The sequence below is a fragment of the Acinonyx jubatus genome, chromosome A1, assembly GCF_027475565.1.
Source record: "Acinonyx jubatus isolate Ajub_Pintada_27869175 chromosome A1, VMU_Ajub_asm_v1.0, whole genome shotgun sequence".
Classification (NCBI taxonomy): Eukaryota; Metazoa; Chordata; class Mammalia; order Carnivora; family Felidae; genus Acinonyx; species Acinonyx jubatus.
Genome location: NC_069380.1, coordinates 77,792,517 through 77,813,100, shown reverse-complemented (window position 1 = coordinate 77,813,100; position 20,584 = coordinate 77,792,517). Strand labels below are relative to the sequence as shown.

Sequence of the window (20,584 nt, the reverse complement as noted above, 5' to 3'; positions counted from 1 at the left end):
TAAGAATAACTACTTTGGGGGCGCCTGGGTGGCTCAGTAGGTTAAGCGTCCAACTCTTGATCTGGGCTCAGGTCATGATCTCACGGTTTGTGGGATGGAGCCCTGCGTCGGGCTCTGTGCTGACAGCACGGAGTCTTCTTGGGATTCTCTGTCTCTCTCTTTCTCTGCCCGTTCCTCACCTGCTCTCTATCTCTGTCTCAAAATAAATAAATAAGCATTAAAAAGAAGTTCATATACATAAAAAAAAGGATAACAGCTTTGGTCCTTAAGAATAATATAATCTATGTTCCTCCATTTCAGGGACATTGGCTCACATTCCAGTCCTACCCTGATGTTCCGAGCCCTCCAGCCAGCCCCGATCTCCATCACATAGACTTGAGCATGACTAGAGGTTTACTGATCCACATGCCTGTCATTCCGGACAGGAGAGCTCTCTACTTTCGGACATTAATTTCAACCGTGTGACTGCGGCAGGTGAGAGAGAACCAGTAAAATCAGCAAGAGTTAAAAAAAAAAATCGCAGTGATGTATGCTGAGTCTTTTCAAACTCCTTGTTCAGGAGTAATCACAAAATTTGCCCACCTCAACTATTTAAACCCAAAGGGCACGGGCCAACACCAACCGAATAAGCACAAACCATTTACCTCAAGCCCGTTGTGTCAACATCTAACCGAGAAGAAACTGGACAGGCCTGGGGCCAGGACACCCAAGGCGGGATGGGGCGGGTGCTGGGCTTGGGGACCCCACAGGCCCTGAATGACAGTCACTTCCAACTGGTACAGAGATATTTCAATATTTTAACAACAGCAAGGTGGCACTGTGCTTGTCTCTTGAGGAACAGCCCCACCTGCCCACATTGGCTGGTTGGCATTGCTAATTCCTTAGGCTTCTAAACTCATGTGCGCCTGTCCTTGGATTTCCCTTGAGCCGCCGCAGTGACATGTCACAGTATAGATATCAGTTACTCAGAGGGAGGACACTGGGACCCTGTAGGGCAAGGCTGCCCCTGTGTCTCAAATGGGTTCTCCTTTCTTCCAGGAGAGCAGGAAGAAACCACCAAATGGCTGGTTGGCAGGTGCGATCCCCTTTCCGCATGCCCCACAACTAAGCATTTCTCATGAATCCTTGCTAAAGTTATATGTTTACATTTACATGAATATAGAGAAATCAGAGAGAGAGAGAGACACCTATTCTACCCACGCGGCCTCGTGTAGGTACCCCCAAACCTAACTTGACCATGTCACCATGCCCTTGTATAAAACCCTATGACCATAGTGCACGACAGAGCACAGACTGGCCCCTAGCATGAAGGCCGGGGTCCACCTGTCCTGGAGCTCCCTCTCCTCATGTTTGGTCTAACACCTCCCCCCCCCACTCCTGTCCCTCCATATAAACCCCACCTTCTGGACCAGTGCTCCAAAAGACATATTTATAGGTTGGGAAATCAACTTAATGGGTCATGGTAAGCACCTAAAGATGGAGAAGAATGGAATGAACTGAATAAAAATGCTGCATTGCACACGCATGGAGGGGAAGTGGCGTTCTGTGACACCCAAATGGTGTTTTCACACAAGCCGTTTCCCACCGCCTGGATCCATTGGATTTTTCATGTTTCCCTGCTGTCTGCTGCTTCTGAACAGTCCCCACATTTGACCTGAAAAATCCATACAACTTAGTACAATGCCTGACACAAAACAGATCCTCAATGCATTTTTTAAATAAATGAACAAAACTTGGGGCAAATTGCCCGGTGTTAGTGTCTAATTTTTTTTTTTTTTTAGTGCCTGAAAAGAACTGCATGTTTTGGGGCCATGTCATAGAATTATTTTGTTACCTGAATTTAAAAAAAAAAAAAAAAAAAAAAAAAAAAGGACATTTCTCCTAAAATCATTACAAAGGGTTCCCAGGACGGATTCAATCCTCACAGCAATGAAAATGCTCTCTGACTAGCAGCTGGACCACATCGCTGGGTTTTCTAACGACCATCAGATTAAAAAGACATTTTTATGATCCCTCATCACCATACATAAGCCCAGCGCCTCTTGTGTTGTGCTGCTCTTTAGTCTCTGTGAATTAGGCACGATTTCAAGGATCGGTAAACGAACGGAGACCCCTGCACATCACAACTGCACCAGTGAAATTAATGTTAACAATTAGAGTTTTACTGTCTTGTATGACACATAAGTGATTCAATCAGCCTCTAGTTGGGCTAAGGTTTATGTGGACACGAGGGGTGGCCCGAAGGCGCTCGAACAGCATGGTAACACCGGAAGGCGAGCCAATGTCTGGGAAATGGAGCACGTAGACTATTTTTTTCCTTAAGGATTGCAGCTGTTATTTTGAAAGCAATTTATCCATTAAAAAATCTGAGAAGGACTCCATCACCGGATATATGTAAAGGTACCAAAATACCAAGAGACGAAGCAGAGTCAATGCAATTCTCATGAAAATAAAATACATTAAAAAATACTCTTTTGCTGCACAGTGTCTTGGGGCTGGGCGCTGGCTGGGTACCTAAGAAAGGACGTGGGAGGGGGCCCCCCATATCACAGCAGTTGTTTGCACATTGCTGCGTCCCCTCCATTCTGCTGCGAAAACCAGCCTGCCTCCGTCCAACCAGTGAGGTCACCTGAGAACAAGATCAAGTAAACGTAGCTCCAGCGAACGGACCTGGCATGACGTCAGAAGGTAATTTAAAGGCTGGGAGCTCAGCTTCACTTTCTGGTAACAGGGAGATGCCTTTTTGGGGATCCTAGTTTTCCCCCGACGCTTTGTCTCCATCTCAGACTTACTTCTTCCTGGATTGTCCACCTTTCCACATCAAAGAATAGTAAGACCAAAATCCAAAACAGGCACATTTGCCTGGGAGATTCCCTCACGTACCCACTGTGTACACGTCAGTTCTCTGATTCTTTAAAAGGAAACTTTCCTTGGCAAAATTAGGTTTGGTGATGAGCTAGACTTTTGGGTGTGAGGAAGCTGTTTTGTAGGTTTCTCAGCAATTCCGGGGAATGCACCAATTCTCAGGCATCATGGTACAAGACGGGTTTCACTGTAAAGCTGTGTAATGTCAGATGCAGCTCATGCCTGCCATTGTCTGGGCCCTGCATCCTGGAGGACCTAGTCACCTGAGTGCAGACCAAAAGAAACGAGATTGTTGTTTACTGTCTTATTACAATTACCATGTGTGACTGCAATAGGCCAGTGATTTGCAAATGTACAGAGGACGGGTATGAACGTTACAGATTTCAAGGAGAAACCAGAAAAAAGATGGAAGTAAAGCCAGAGCAGAAAGCACCCCGTGAAGCTTCGCACACAGCGGATGCCAGGTGACCGTTGTGGACCCATGGAACCGAGCGCTGGATAAAGTGATATTGGATAGAGCCGGCTTTCAGGTAGTGTGAGATTTTCTAGGCTAATCTGAGGATTAATCATAAAAATGATTCAAGTCGGCATAAAGGACCTGAACGCTGGTAGGCAATTAAGAAATAGGTTTTCCTCTGCCAACACTCTTAAGGAGAGACAGACCATGGCACAGATCCAGCCCGTCTTTAGGAAAACATTCCATGCACCGTGTCGCTTTTAAGCATTTCTTCACAGAAGGAAGAAGACCCCAGGATGTTGTATTATGTGGCAATAATGAGATGCAGATTGTCAGGAAGGTCTTTATTAACTTGCTTAAGGAGAGGTGCTGAGAGCCTCCGAAGATAAAGCCCTGGGCTTCTCTTTGGAGCCCCCAGTGGGAGTTTAATTCACAATCCAGTAGAGAGACCCACAATTCACAATAGCTGCTTGCTTTAACGGGTTGATAGCATGAAAAATATTTACTGGTTATGAAAGATAATCCACTTCTGAAAAGACGACCTCTTTTTTTTTTTTTTTCTTCAGAATTCCAGGTACAATAGATTCTTCTCCCGCTGACAGTGCATCACAGAACATCCCAGTGGTGATGGCTGCTCAGCTGCCTTTGGCTCATTGCAGAAGTGACGAGCTATTCATGCAAGATACATGTCTCTGGGAAGACTGGTGGCTACAGACCCACAGCCAATATGTTCAGGTAATTTCCCATGATTCCCACTACTCAAAGGTAACTTCTTGATTGGGTTGATCTACGTATTTAATTGCCACACCTCTCTTCTTGGTTTTGCTACTGGGTTTCAAAGGATAACGAAACACCACGGTCTAGTGAGCATACCATGGCTGTGAGACCTGTGAGCTTAATATTTCCCCAACAAATCCTTACTGAGGGGCCCTGAATGGAGGCCTGACGCTAGATTTTTGTCCAGACCTATTTCTAACTTCCGGCCATTACCTTCACCTGTTTCTAGGTTGCCATGATTCAGAAACTACTGAATCGCCGCTGCTTGTTTTCATTTCTTTTGTCTAGAAGGGCACCAAGAGGCGAGTGATGGAGGCTTTTCTGGGTGCCTTTGTCCTATCCCAATCATGGGGGCAGCTGAAAAAAAATCACCGGAAAGGAAAAGGATTCCCGTCTCTTTTCCTGGTCATGAGTTCCTGTGTAACTTTCAAAAGTAATTATCCTCTCGGACGAGGACTCCGCATCTTTTCAAAATCTCAATTGGTTTTCGAGGCTGACAATGGCCTCACAGAACAGAAATAGGAATCTCTCCCTGGTTTTGGAGAAAGGAGCCTTGTTTGATTCCTGACTCTGGGGCCCGTTAGTTCCTGTGATTATGGGAGAATCACTTAATCCCTCCAGGTCTCGGATTGCTCATTAGCAGAGGGGAATGCTGACACCTGCTTCGCTGGCCTCACACAGGGCTGAGGATCTGGGGACAGAAGAGACTGTGCGTGCTCGGGGCAACAGGAAAGAACCGTCCACAAACATTGGCTATTAATATTATTAGCAGAATACCATTAACAGATGTTCCACAGCATTTCTGAGTATTTCCAGTTACACGAGGTCACATGCCCATACCTAGAACTGCTATTATCCGTCTGGTTCGTTTCCCTCCCCTGGCTCTTTGCACTCTTGTGGGGAAGATCCTAAGCGTTCCTGCTGAACTGCCACGTGACCAAGAGAGAGGATGGAGACCGTTCAGGACCTTGTCACGGAACTTCCAGGTGGAAAGCTCATCCTGCCTTCATCCCACGCAAGGCGACTAGTGCTTGCTGTTCCATCTCTGTACATTCTTTGCCCTTCACGACTACGCTCTGATGGGACCATGTACCCCAGGCTCACGTGTCTCTGCACACAGCGGGTCCCCTGGCTGTCATGCCTACTCCCACTTGCGCACCTGGATGGCCCTATCCTCTCCGGGTTGGGTACCATTCTCCCTGTTCGCAGGGCAGCCCTGGGGTGAGGTTCTTGCAGCCTCTCCGGCAGCCACTCACCAAGCACACCGTGTGACGTGTCGTGAGAATCTGAGGAGGTCCAGGACCTCTCTCCACCAACAAGGTGCGAGCACAACCCTGAGGCTCACGGGCCACTGGGAGCTCAGTTATGGACCCACCGATGGTTTATGACCTTCAGACTAAAGCCTCTCTCTTCTCCTAGACTTTGACTCACTGAATTGGATGGGACTGGCCGCCTCCGACAGTTGGTGAGAGGGCAGGGGCCGGATTTCTCCATTTCTTGACTCCCCGTAGCAAGCCCTGTACTTGCATTAAGTAAATGGGTTAGGGAATTAGCTCTACAAGTTAATGCAAGTCCCTTACGGGCCCCCGGTTGCACAATTTCCTTGTGTGAATTCTCGGGCATTTATAAAGAGAAGGTGCTCTAAATGGTGGGAAGAATGTCACAGCCATTCACAACACACATTAGGCTTTTTAAAGAGTGTCCAACTGATACAGAGGACAGACAGCCCTGTGCTTGTCACACAGGTGGGTTGGCTGCTGACCAATTTATTAACACTGAAAGCTCATTTTTAAGCAGAGGTGAACCAAGTATTATCTGGGAAATTAGAAACACTACAAACACGTCCCAAACACAGAGGCCACCTGTTCCTGCAGAAGGGCCAAGAACTTGGTGAAAAACATCCTTTTCTCCCAGAGAGGGATCTTCTTCTTATGTCAAAGCTCGGCTCCCCGGCACTGGGAGAAACCTAGATGGCTCTTCCTCGCCTAATATCCACTTGCTTCTCGGGGATGCTAAGCTCATCTTTCCAAAGGACTTACTCATTTGGAAAATCAGGGACATTTAGTGTTAACTCCAGATGGTTCCAGAACGCGGAGGAATGCCTTCTTTCACGGGAAGGAGGCTCTTACGTGATGCAGGAAGGCAGACAGCAACGCATCAGTAAACTATGTGCCTGTCTGTCCACGCCCTTCATGGCTGTCAGGATGCCTCAGGCCACTCCCCTGCCCCCAGGAAGTCACCAAGGAGAGAAAGCGTGCAGGGAGGGAGGAAGGCGAATGGCCCTGCACTAGACTGTGCTAGAAGTGTCTGCGTAGAGGCAGGAAGCCTAGGGGAGGCCAAGCCCTGCATCCCGTCACGGGAGGCAGAGACATGCATAAGGCACACCCATTTCTTGTGCTGTGATCTCACCAGAACGCGTCAGAGATGAAATGAAGAAAGTGTCCCCAAATGGCAGCTCACAGACACCGTCCTTGAGCAAGTCACAGATCTCTGCCAGGAAGTGCACGACATTTCTGTGATTTCAAAGCATTCTTCTTGTTACTAAACAATGACTGAGTAGCTGTCCCTAACGTGGCATAGAAGCATCGAAACCTCATAAAATCTTGATTTCAGAAGCACCTGTAGCTTGTCTTTTGGAACGTTGGTCTTTCACCCTTAGTCTGGGTATAATATTTAGAGATCCACACCTGTGTGTGTGTGTGTGTGTGTGTGTGTGGTAGTAGAAGGGGCTCCCTGAGACAGCTGCCCTCCTCAGGGGTTTCCCTCAAAGCTCCTTGGGAAGATCTCACAGGCCGGTAGTGTATTTTCGGTGGAAATCTAACCCCAGAGAATTATTCTGTCTCTGTCATGAAAACTGATGCCATGCTTTCCGGAAGCAGGTTTCTCTTACTCTTAGGAGCAGTGGATCATGTCTGTGAAGGCTGAAGTGGACGGAGTGGTCTGTACTAATTAAAGTGATTTAAGAATACATCTTTCATTTTTTTCTAAAGCACTTTCTAGAATAAATCTTTTAGTTTTTCTAAAGGACTTCAATAATAAAATATTTATAAATATTTATTGATAAATTGATTTGACATTGGAATGTGCTTCAAAATCATCCAGTAGGGGTGGAGGGGCCCCGGGCGGGATTAGAGACAAAGCGAGACTGGCCGTGGAGAGTCCATTAATCTGTTCCCTCTGCTTTTGCATATGCTTGATGCCTTCCATACGGCCAACTTTAAAAAGAACTCCTTTTCAAACAAATGGCCCAATGGGATAATATATTAAACGGTGAAAATTCATCTAACACTCTGATCGGAAAACTCAAAATACTCTTTACTCAGAATGTTCCTGCAGGATAATCAAGTATTTGAGATGAACAAGAATTTCCATTTGGCTTAGGTGATTCTCTTTAAGTAAAACTGCCTCGAGGGCTGCTTTTTTTCAGGGAGGCTTTTCACCAAATAGGTATTTAATAAACACCGACTATATGCAAAGAGACGTACAGTTTTTGTTGTTCTTTACATCATTTTTGACTACCTATTTATATCTTATAAACTATGGATGCACTATATCAAAAGTAATAAAACAATTTTTGTAAGAACATTCTGCAGATCGGACCCTTCCTTACTCAGCTTGGCTCTCCTCCTTTCTTCTCCAGATATGCTACATTTTTGCCCAACTCCTATCATCCTGGTCTTTTCAATGGGTGGAGAGAACAGCATGCTGACTTTATTTCATGTTCTAAAATAAACCCAACTAGACGCTGGACACCATTTGGTGCAATGGAGCACCCTAGTGGCCTACACCAGCCGATGACTCTCTCCCTTCATTTGAATTAGGTCTCATAATTTTTGAAACTGAGCAACTAGAAATAATTGGCATAATAATATTAGTCATATTATGACATCAGATGAAAAACATTTTGGGACCAAATGGGGTAATTGCGTCTAGAAAGGCACAGATAATTCAACATCCAGTCATTCTCAACGTCAAGGGCCAAGTGGCCCACATATGGTATTCCAAAATTGTATATACACCCCAATAGCCGTAAAGTGCATGTTTGGCATTTTTAAATGTACATAACCACTTTCTCTACCCCAACCATATGGCTCCCACCTGCTGCGCCTCAGGTAAGCAAATGTGAACTTTCCAAACCTTGTCTTAAAGACAAGAGGGAGGTAAGAGACCTGCCCTGGTGGGTGATGGGGGGGGGGGTGCAGAATCGCTGTGTGCTCAAGGCATGTCGATGTCTCTCTCCCAGATGGATGGGCGCAGGGCAAGGGGGTTCCTCTCTGTGCCTTAAGCTTCCCATCTGTGCAATGGGGATAATAGCAGCAGACAACTCTTCATCTCCGGAAAATTAACTGGGTTATTAAAACGGTAACTACAGGGCAAGCACTACAACCACTCACTGCTAATATCATTCCTCTCGGGCTATGGGTTCATCGCCACCTCCACCCTTCCGTCTGGATGTGCATCCTGCTCTCTTAGCATCTGAGTGACTTTGCACATCTCAGATCGCACGCCCACTAGTCAACAGAACGTGAACTGTTTTGAGGAAGATCATGTTTGTGAAATCCTACATCTAAGTCTGTGGAGCAGTGACGGAGCAGAATTATACACGGTAGGACTTCGTTACTACACAGGACTCATTGTACTTGATATTTTAACTGGAGATGCCCAGAGCGGGGTACTAATGATTACTAATGTAATCTCCTCAAGGTCACTTTCCAAAGAAGCGAGGGGAATATTTCCAACGCTTCTGCAAAATCGGCGGAACAATTTCCCCAGACCACAACCGCAAGAGATGAGGGTAATTAATTCAGGTGCCTGGAGGGTGAATTAGCCACCCACTGGATTATTTGGTAAGAAAGCCATTTCAGGTGAAAATACGGATATCTTTAAATATAAAGAGGATAAAGGAAAAGATTTAAAACCTTAAAGGGAAGAAGTCCCAAGACTATAGTAAATCATTAATAACAGCCATTCAATTCATTCAGAAGAAAATGGATTACTGACTTCAGGATCAAATTGTGTAAACCTTAATCATCACGTAGCAGCTCTAGTGATTAGTGCCAGCACGAAAAACTTTTCTCTTCCGCATCTTATGTCTCTTTTATTCTGCAAGAATAACCTGTAAGATCCCATGAGGACATGCCATGCAAACGTGCCAAGCTACTTCCCACATCACAGACCATCAAGAACTACCCAGTTCTCAACCGTTGTAGGTGGAACTCCTGGAATCTGGTGTGGGGGGATGACCTGGTCTCATATTGCTAAGTTTTCGGTTATGAAAACTATGGTGTTTGCACAGAAGCTGCCAATTCATGTGTTTATGAGAAAGTCGTAAATGGCTCAAGCTATTTTTTTTTTTCAAATTAAGAGTGTTTTGTAAAAGCGCACAGTAGAAAAATAGATATTTTGTAATTTTAGGCTTGCACTAACAGTGTTGTACTTGAGGGCTTTTGAATTTTTTTTAATGCTTTTATTTATTTTTGAGAGAGAGAGACAGAGAGAAGGAGACCACAGAATCCAAAGCAGGCTCCAGGCTCCGAGCTGTCAGCACAGAGGCTGACGTGGGGCTCAAACCCACAAGCCGTGAGATCATGACTTGAGCTGAAGTTGGACGCTTAACCGACTGAGCCACCCAGGTGCCCCATACTTGAGGTTTTGATACGTGTTCTCAAATACTGGTTCATGCCACCGCAGGGAAATGTAATTAGCAAATTCACACACCACGCCGGAGGCCTCACTATACCTCTCACTATGCTGAGTCCTCAGCTCAGAGATTTCCAGAAGACCAACTGTGTCTAGAAATCCATTCACTTCACTTTCGTCAATCAAGTCAAGAAGAATTCACCCAATTCCTAACTCCAGTAAAATGAGCTGTATGTGGTTTTTTTAGTTCTAAAAGCAAATATTAATTTGTTCCTTTAATGCTTTGCTCTTAGATTCCATTTTGTTCCTTCGAATACAACATATGACTCGTGAAATTCAAACATTCCTCTACCTACAAGGATAATTTCATTTTTTAATGGGCCTATCCTTAAATTGTTAGCAAAACAATTCGCATATTTTTTTTGAAAAATGAAGAGGGAGTAAGTTATCGAGTCATTTGCTAAGTATTCCTACCTTGATCTACTTGTCACTTACTCAGATTGCTTTCTAAATATTTTAGAGTTTTTGTAATTTTCCTGAACAGAAAAGTAATTTTCCTAATCAAATGATGAAAGCTAACATGTTTACATATTTTCTTTTGGAGACACAGCAGGTTCGCGTGTCCATAAAATGTCAACATTTTATTCCCACTCCTACCACTTGACCCGAAGAAGGCATTTAACCTCTTCACCTTGAAGTTTCCCATCTCAGTCTGTAAAGCTAGGATGTTAATGGTTTGCCATTTACCTGGAGGGGTGGGTATCGATGGCATTATGACAAAAGGGACCTGTTACAACTTCCTTAGACAGAAGATATGAACGTATTTCTTCCTTAAGATACAATACATTGGGAAATATTTTGGTTTTGTATAAAAGCCTTAGAATGTTTTTTGGAAGATGAATACATTAGTTGCGATTATTATGAGAATCTGTTCCCCGGGGGGGCCTGGGTGGCTCAGTCATTTAAACGTCCAACTTTCAGCTTGGGCTCAGGTCAGGTGTTGTGCCCGCCTGAGTGGATGGTCAGTGCAAACCCCCCTCTAGGCTGAGTTACTCAATGAGAAGATACAGGTGTTAACAGAACTGCGTTAAGATGTCCCTGGGGTGGTACTCGAACCGAAGAAAAATCATTCATCCGAAGCAATACAAAGGTGAGCAGCATGCAATCTAAGGTTGTGAATGGACAGGTGGTCACGTGGAGTCACCTCTGCCCAGGACACTCGGGCACTCGTGGTGAGCTGTGAATGCAGCGGGAATCGGCAATGTGATGCTACAAAAATACCACTTCCGGGTTATCACGAAGCATATTATTAGAGAAAAGAGCACCAGCTCAAGCTCAGCCTTGCTCTAACACCTTGAAGTCACTAGACTTTGCTGATCCCAGTTTTGGCACTATGTATTTTCATATCACGAGGCTTTATGTGCAGAATGGAAATATTCTTACCCCCTTGACCATATTGGCTGCACAAGATGTTTTTAAGTGGGCATCTGCTCGGAATGGCCACTCGGTCCCCTGAAGCCGTGTTTAAGCAACAGACAAGGATGTGCGCGTGTGCAGGCACGTGGACCCCAAGGCGGAGATGCACACCCGTGTGCTATGCACCCCGGCGCGGGTTCCTCTTTTGCCTGCCTTCGGGGTCCCCGATTCTCCTCCCTGCGGGTTCCTCTCCGCCCACCTCCGGGGTCCCCGATTCTCCTCTCCGCCTACCTTCGGGGTCCCTGATTCTCCTCCCGGCCGCCGACTTGCGTAGCAAGCTCCTTCCGGAGTTGAAGAGGCTGGTCAGCTCGTCCAGGGGGCTGCTGAGGGCTCTGCAGTTCGGGGGGCTGTAGGGCACCGGGGAGGACGGGCTGGCGCTGGCCTTGCGGTGCTCGGGCCTGGTGGCCCTCCCGGGGGAGTAGGGGGCCTTGGGGAGAGAGCTGCACGCACCCCCCGCGGGCGCAGAGTGGGGCGGCTGGTGCGCCCTGGGCGCGTCGGGGCCGGCTGTCGCTCGGGCCGCGGCGCCCACGGACTCCGGGGGGAAGGCGAAGTGCGTGGGCGGCCGGGGGGTCGGGGGCGCGGGGGGAGGCGGCGGCGTGGGGGGCGAGCCGCCGGTCGCGGGCGGGCCGGGGGACGCGGGCCCATCCCCGTCGCTCTTGGGGTTCCTGGCGTGCTGCGGGGACAGCGGGCTGGAGCCTTCGGCCTGCACGGGGTACTTGAGGTTGGTCTCCAGCACCGGCAGCTTCTTCACCTCCAGCGGCGTCAAGGGCGACTCGTCGGACGCCGGGGAGCAGGTGACTGGGGTCGGGGGGAACACCAGGAGCGGGGGGCGGTGAGGGAGCAGGTTGGGGAAAGGGGCCGGGATGTCGCACGCGTCTCTGCAGGACCCGGCGGCCAGGCAGCCCCCGTCGCCCTCTTCCCCGGGGACGGGGTTCCGACTGTCACTGGGCAGAGCTGGGGGCGACGCGGACGCCTCGGGGGGCGCGAAGTACTTCATCTCCTCGTACACGGCCTCGGCCTGCTCAGGGCTGCCGGCGCGGCCCAGCATCTCGATGTACACGGGCTCGGGCTCGGGGTCGGGCTCCGGCGGGGCGCGCGCGGGGGGCGCGGGGGGCGCGGGGACCCCGAGCGCGCACCTCGGGCCGCCTCTGCGCCGCGCGCCCGCGATCTCCTCGGAGGAGCCGCTGAGCTTGGTGTTGGGGCTGCGCTTGGGCTTGCGGGGAGGAATCTTCTTCATGGTGCTGTAGTCGTCGCTGTGCGGCCTGGGCCGGGTCAGAGCTGGAGGGGGCACAGGGGAGGGACGCAGGTGTCAGCCAGGCCCCCTCCTTACCCCGGGGTCCCACCGCGAGCACCCCGCCTGCCTCCCTCCGCCCTCCAGAGCCCTGGACTCCCAGCGAGGAGACCTATCCAGACCCCGCAGCTGGAGGCCAAGTGTACCGGTTGAGGAAGGCGTCAGGTGGGCAGCGAGGTGGCCCGGGATGGTCAGCCACCTGCACAGGGGAAGGGCGAAGCCCTGGGGAGGGCCTTTCAGATCTGCTTTCTGGAACATACTCTGCCTGCACTCCTCGGGCCTGATACAGCTGTGAAGTAAGTGTGGACTGAACCGACCCTCCCCAGGGCCGGCAGGGACCTTGGCTAGTTAGTGGCATATGGATGCTTCCTGTAGGAAAGGCCTCGGCTCCTTGTGAATGGTATACGGGCGACAAAACACCAACATGTCCTGGGGAGATTACTTTCTTAGAAAGGACTTTCTAAAAAAGATGCCAAGGGTGAGTTTTACAATTAACCAGTATATTTGAATCCTTAACAGAAGCACGTATTTAACGGGAATCAAGATACAACATGTCACTAGGAACTTCTAAGTGGAAGGGGGTGCTGGGCTGGCTCAGGAAGAGCCTGGGCCGCTTGATCTCAGGGGTCAGGGTTTGGGCCCCACGCTAGGCTTAGAGATCACTTAAAAAAAAAAAAAAACAGAAGGTAAAAACACAAAAACAAAAACAACATCTAAGATGGAAACTTATTTTTTTAAATTATTTCAAATTTTTTTAACTTTTATTTTTGAGGGGCGAGGGCAGACAGCATGAGCAGGAGAGGGGCAGAGAGAGAGGGAGACACAGAATCCAAAGCAGGTTCCGGGCTCTGAGCTGTCAGCACAGAGCCCTACACGGGGCTCAAACCCACGAACTGCGAGATCATGACCTGAGCCTGTCATAAGTCCAACCGACTGAGCCACCCAGGCGCCCCGCCCCCTGAGGCGGAAACTTCTTGTTGAAACAGGAGATATTTAGAAAAACAATGAACGAAGAAGAAAAACTATTTAAATATGACCCCAACATTTATTAAAGGCTAATTTTTAAAAATTCCAGGGGTGCCTGGGTGGTTCAGTCAGTTCCGCACCCGTCTGGATCTTGGCTCAGATTTGTGAGTTCTCACAGTTTGTGAGTTCCAGGCTCACATCTGCCTCTGTACTAACGGCGTGGAGCCTGTTTGGGATTCTGTCCCTCCTCTCTGCCCCTCCCCCGTTTATGCGTGCATGTGTGTGTGCGCCCGCTGTCTCTCTCTCTCTCAGAAAAAGTAAATAAACCTAAAAGAAATGAAAAACTTCCAAAAAAACTTTTTAAAACATATTTTTACTATACATTGTAATCGTGTTCTTGTTCACTATAATGGCTCTGGAAACCGAGATGTTAATTTTAAAAAACTGCAGCCAGTGTTGCTGAAATAGCAAAAGTTCTCAAAAATCTTGAACTATTTGATTAATGTGGTCTTTTATTCCTCTGAAGGAATCCTTCATAGAAGCACAGCTAATTCTGCTGAGTTCCTGAGCTGTTCAAAGCAGCCAGGTTTTCTGTCACATGCACGTATGGACAGTGGATTTAGGTCCCGGTGTGTTGTCTCCTTCCTGCAGTCATTCATTTTGTCCTGCATTCCAGCAGCACTGACTGAGACACATTTGTGAACACGGACAAAATGTTCCCTACCTTCTTCTGCCCTGGTGGGAGGTGCAGACAATACAAACAGTAAAAACAGACAAGTAAATATGCTCACACGTTGGAATGTGCTACATGCTAGGACCAAGAACAACAGGTCACAATAAATGGTCAGAGAACCGTGTGTGTGTGTGTGTGCGCGTGCATGTGTGTGTACGTGTGTGTGGGGGGGGAGGGGATGGCAAGGTGCCAGCTGTGAACTTGAAGGAGGTCATGGGCAAGTCTCTCTAAGCTCCAGTAGAGTCACACACAAAATGATGATGTCAGTAATTATCTCAGAGGAATAAAAAGGAGAGACATTGTATGTGAAGTGGCCAGCTCGTGCTCTGGCACACTGTAATCATGGACCAAATTGGGGCGGGGGGGGGAATCGAAATGAGAAAGGAAAAGAACAAAATTAATTTTCCAACCCACTGGACATCTTTGTAAGCCAGTATTATACAGGGTTCCCCAAAGCAGCCAACTTTTAAGAGCAGAAAATACCAAACATGCATAACTCCGTAATTCGTGAGCATTATTCCAAAGGCTTTCAATGTGCTAAAACACAGCAGCTCATAAGCTTCTAGAAAGCTAATGAAGCAAACACATTTTTAACATTAGTATTACAGAATTGTTCCGAAGATTTGAATAATTTAAAGGATTTGTGGCAGATTGTATTTGCCAAAACTGGCTTCAGTGGTATTTTCAACCCCACATGCTCTTCCAGAACCTCTGTGACTGCCTGCCCCCGATGAATAAACTATGACAAAGGGGAAGCCACCTGCCTTCTGAGGCTGGATCATGGGCAGTACAGCTTCTGTCTGGCTCTTGTACCCTTGGGACACATCTTGGGGGCCCTGATCTTTATGCATGGCATCTGTCTACCCTGGAGCAGCCCTGCTGTGGAGCACATGTGTGGAGAGGCCACAGAGATGAAAGAAATACCGGGGGACCCCATCCGCTGGGGCCCTCAGCTGTCTGGGTTTCCCCAGCCTAGACACCAGAAATATCTAGTGAACTGAGTCTTCTGATGATTCCACACCAGCCACCATATCACCACAGCTGTGGCAGAACCAGGAGGTGGCTTTGCTGAGCCCAGCCAGCTGCTGAGAGAGAACAACATCATGCTTGTTATTTTAAGCCACTGGATTTTGGAGAGGTTTGTTATATGGCAATAGAAAGCTACTGTAGATATCGGTACCTGGAGGGTGCTACTATGAGATTACTTGAAAAGTGTGCCAGTGGCTTTGGAAAATTGGAGGATCCTTGAAGAGCATGTTAGCAGAAGCGTGGTGATCCTTAAGAGTGCTCTTGGTGAGGCTTCAAGGGGAGGGAGAAATTCTGGAACCTGGAGGAAGCACAGCCCTTTTTATGCCACCACGGAAGGGTCAGCAGCACTGTCACCTGTGGTGGTGTGGAAAATAGAAACCATGCTCTGGGAGGTGGGTGATCTAGCGAAGGAGGGCTGCAGGCAGAGTGTGAAAGCTGCCTTCTGGATTATCCTAGCTTCCTCTAGTAAAATGTGAGAGTAAAGACATAAGCTAAAGAAAGAACTAGTAACTATAAAGGAGCCAGGGCTTTCTGGGCTTGAAAATAACATGGCTCTTCACTGCCAGGCTGTCCAGATGGCAAATAATTCCCAAGTGAAGAAGTAACTTCCAAGCAGAGATGAAATCTGGGCCGTTTCCAGGAAAAACAAACATGGGGCCAAGATCATGGCTTTGCGACCCTTTGTTAAGACCTCAGAAAGATTTAAATTAGGGCCTCACGCACCCTTCCAAAGCAGCAAGACCACAGGACTTGTAAGAACATTGAGAGCTTTGCCCCACAGAACTCCTGGAGAGAGCCCAGAGTAGAGAAGAGATTGTCTCAAAAAAGTTAGTGGCTGTGGCTTTTCACTAGTGGAGTGGATTAGAAACCGACTCACAAGAAACTCACAAAGCTTTTAAGGGAATTGTATCAGCGTGCACTGAAAGGAGCAGAGGCGTTACAAAATGGAAAGTTCTGGTGCCTCAAAATTTTATGAGCAGAAAGCAGGCTGAGAGCCCCAAATAAGATGCCTCTTGTGGATCAGGAATTATAAATCGAAGGTGAGCCAAGACTGCAGAACATGGACCTAAGGGTCACAAAAAATCATTTCCAGGCATAGGACTAAATTCTATAGGCACATCACATGCCCAGGTGTTGTACAGAAGTGCCTCGTGCCTCCCAAACCCCCCGCTCCGGTCAAGGGCATCCACACCCATCCCTCCAGGTACCCCCCATAAGGAATAGAGAACCTGTCTTCAGATAGAGGGGGGCATCCTGGAAGAGCTGCCTGGCTAAGCAGCTGTCCCTGAGCCCGGGACACCAGGGTCTGGCAGAGATGGATGAGGTGGGGACTTTGGGTCTGGCCCTGGTAGGGGTGAGGGGATGAGGCTTTGGGGAGTTTGGAGGAGGAGGGAGTGTATTTCAGATGCGGGAAGGGTATGAATTGTTTTGTCCAGTGGGTGGAATGGAACTGAATTTCCCCCAAATTGGCCACAATAGTGTTTCTAGTCCTATCAAGACTCGGAGACTGTTTCTCCTTCTTCAACCCGGATGCACCCTTGGGACTGCCTGACAGGTGGAAGCTGGTGAACACGAGACGCACGACCACCGGGGATGCCTGGCGCTCTCTTCCTGGAGCCTATGAGCCTTTGCCACACTGATTCTCTACATATGACATCCAGGTACCCTGAAGCTGTCATGCTGCACACACCACGTGGAGAGACCATCTCCAGACAGAGATGCCCAAGGAGTCCTAGTCCTTAACACGGCGGAGGCACCAGAAGTGCAAGTGACCGGCTTTCGGGTGATTCCAGCCACCAGCCATGGCCTGCAGCTTCACAAGGGACCTTGACTAAGAACCACCCAGAGGAGCCCAGTGAACACCCACAATCCAAGCACTAGCATTAAATTGCTGCATTGTATCTAAATCCCTATGTTTTGGATGAGCTGTTAAACAACAACAGATAACTGATATGTTCCCTCAAGGTTTGCTTTTGATGCAGATAGAATGTTGGGTTTTTTTTGTTGTTTCATTTTGTTTTTGTATTAAACTGTTATAAATAGAAGTAGCATGGCTTATTTGGAGGCAATAGAAAGGCTGGCCTCCAAGGCCCCACTGCCTGGGTCCAGAGCATGGATGTGTGACAAGGGACAGGTTATATTACCACCGCTCCCCGACTCAATGTTCTCAACCACAAAAGGGTCACAGTGATAGCGCCACCCCACTGGGTAGCTGTGAAGATTGAAGATGCTTAGAATAATGCCCAGCACCTAATAGACACTGAGTAAGGGCCAGCTCCTATGGTCATCGTCTTCCTACTTGCTACACAACCAGAAATTAACCATGAGTGACCGGCAGGCTTCCGTGGAGTGTGGGCCGGGCTTCGGCAGCACCAGACGACCTGGGGTGCTTTACTGAGAATGCAGACAACGCGTTTGCCCGCCCCACCCCGTAACTACTGAATTCAATTCTTTGGGGGTGAGACCTGGAAAGCTTTGGTCTTCATAAACTAAAATTAGAAATCTACAGTTGGAGTATTAAAGTCTCATTTGATTTTATGGCTGTGTGTGTGTGTGTGTGTGCACGCATGTTCACACAAATGCTTGCTAATAGTTCATTTGCAAATATGGATGTAAGGGTTATGAAAAGTGAATTTCTGTTAAGAATTTTGTTTAAAAAAAAGAATTTTGTTAACAATTGTTTAGTCTTAAGATTTATGGAGAAAACACCTGTGACTCCATCAAGATGCGGTCAGGGAGTAATATTTCACGGTCAAAGGACACCTCTAGGGCAAGTCTTGGTGTCCTAACAGTAGCTTAAGTGTTAAACCCTGCATTCTCAAACTTGACTCTTATCTGAGCTACTGTGCAGTGACCTAGGGACTTATGTCATTTTTAGGTTCCGTTAGGAGATAAGAATGATCGTAGACAGAATACTTGCCCTTTGAGGGTTTGCTAAGGCATGTCGGTGGCTTTTAAGTTGCCATTTTGCCCAGGACACAAATTATTTGGCTCTATTCTCACTGAAAGCCAAGGACCTACATATTTAATCTATGAGAAAAAATGAACGAGAAGCTTGTTCATCAAGAAAATATTTGCCTCTGTGTGTGTGTACATATCCACTGTATTCCAATCCTTCCAGGGTGATTTTGCCTCGTGTCAGAGGAAACTTAATGCTTAGTACGGGACCTTGGACATAAAAGATGTCCAGACTAGCTGCATACATGAGTGAACGTAGCATCAATTTACAACCAGCTACAAACTGGAAAAAGGAAAAACAAAAAACAAAAACAAACGGGGCCTCCCCTGAGCCGTGATATATTGTGACCTTGTTATCACATTTTTTTTCAGTGGGAGGAGTCCGTAACCTTTGCCGTTAACCCATCTTACCCATTGGTCTGCACCCCACATGTGTAATGTCACTTAAGGTCCTTCCCGACCCCTCCCCACTCTCCAGCAAGGGCCAGCCCCCTTGCTTCGCGCTCCACTCCATCTGCTGTTTTTGCTGTTACTCTATCTCATAATCTGTTTGTCCATTTATCTCCCCCACTGGTCTCTGTGGCCCTCTGGGGGAGCCAGATCATGGAATATACTGAATTACTATGTGTTGAATGGACAAATGTGTCCATAAATTGTGAAATCCGCAATCCTGTTCTTCTATATCCAGTGACATATTCTCAGGATGGCGTTCACGGAAGACCTGATTTCTGTCAAATTTCATGGAACAGCAAAACAGAATCAAGGGGCTTCTGTGAAAAATACACTGACAGTCCGAATTCAACAAATCCCAAGGGTAAAATTTGAACCTGGCCAAATTGTGCTCATTTTGATTTACCAATAAGAATCAAATTGTTCACTGAGTACGTATTCAGTGCCTAATGTGTGCCAGGGGCTATTCTAGAATAAAGATGTAAACAAGATAGTGAAAAAAGAAAATTGATAAAATGTTACTTCCAAGTTAAGTCAAAGATGAACTCTTATATCTATGCATATAAGTTGCCTTGTTGAGAATGGAGTTAGGCAGGATTTGCTTTTAAAAATTACGGATTCCTCAAGGTATTATTTCTAAGGAATGGGCTGCTGTTTTCCTTCCTAGTTACTGTTTGCAAAGAACAACCCCAGGCTTTTAAAAAATAGCACAGTTGAACAATGCAGGCAGGTAGGACTACCACACCCCCCCACCCCCCAACCCCCCGTGCAGTTGAAAATCTGCATATAACTTTTGACTGTCCCTAAACTTTACTCCTAAATAGCATACTGTTGCAGCCACCTTACCGATAACATAAACATTCGACTAACACATATTTTGTAAATGTCTTAGGCGTACTGTAGTCTTACAATAAAGCAAGCTAGCGAAAAGGAAACATTACTAAGCAGTTTGAATTTTATACCAATGTTAATCTTATCCTCTTGTTATAAAATAATCTGAGAATTCAGCCTAATGGTTTTCCTTCACCTAAAGTAAGCTAATAAAATTTTTCTCTATTATGACTACTTAAAAGACAAGTGAAAAAAAAAACATTAGTAAGAAAATCAGAAGGAAGAGAAAATACATTTTCAGGATTGTACTGTACGGAAAAACATTCCATGCATAAGTGGACCCACGCAGCTCCAAACTGCGTTGTTTTCAAGGTCAACTAGACTTGCAAATAGTTGGCTCAAGCTTGCTAATAGCTTGTGCACAGGTGTCAACATTTGCTCGGCTTATCAAACTGCTTCATGCTTTCCAGGCACAAAGGTGGTGAAAAAAGTGAGCCCTCTCCAGTGCCTCCCTGTATACTGGCTGTGGTGACTGGGGGAAAACCTATAGGAGAGGCATGTGTTAATAAGAACAGGCCTGGGCACAAGCTTGAACGTAACCTGATCACTGGTTTCTCTAAGATTCTTGGCTCTCATTTTCCAGCAGTTCCCCTTTACCAAAGGACCCTCTGAGCTGACGTGTCGAGTTTTTGGTAGGCCAAAAGGAATGACTCGGGTAAGAACGTGACTAGTTGTGGTCCTTTTCTTGAGAAACCAAGGTTCACAGAACATTTTATATAGCAGTCCGAGTTCCTTCCTGTCTTCTGCAGAAAGATGATTTTGTGACATATTACTAGGTACAAAAGAACCCAGCGTTGTCCTCATGGTACACACACGAGGCGCGTGGAATCAATGCTGTCTGACAGAAGTTTCTATGATGATGGGAGAATCCACACCCTTGCAGTGTGACTCATGACTGAGGAACTGAGTTTGAAATTTCACTGAATTTAAATGGAAAGAGCCACAAAGAGCTAAGGGCGTCTGGACTGGCCACCTCCAGCTCCTGTCACAAATGCATAAACGGGGCCAGAACCCCTGTGCGCGGCAGGTTTATCTCTGGAGGGCGTGGCCA

General features: G+C 47.2%; 1 protein-coding gene across 3 annotated transcripts in view; it reads right to left on the bottom strand.

The window, feature by feature from the left end:
* Nucleotides 1-20,584, bottom strand: part of MYO16 (myosin XVI) — a 605,690-nt gene that overhangs the window by 52,461 nt on the left and 532,645 nt on the right. For all 3 annotated transcript variants that reach the window (XM_027065214.2, XM_053217786.1, XM_027065212.2), the window contains exon 32: nucleotides 11,447-12,493. In XM_027065214.2, the coding sequence (XP_026921015.2) occupies nucleotides 11,447-12,493 (1,047 nt within the window). The remainder of the gene's footprint in view (nucleotides 1-11,446; nucleotides 12,494-20,584) is intronic.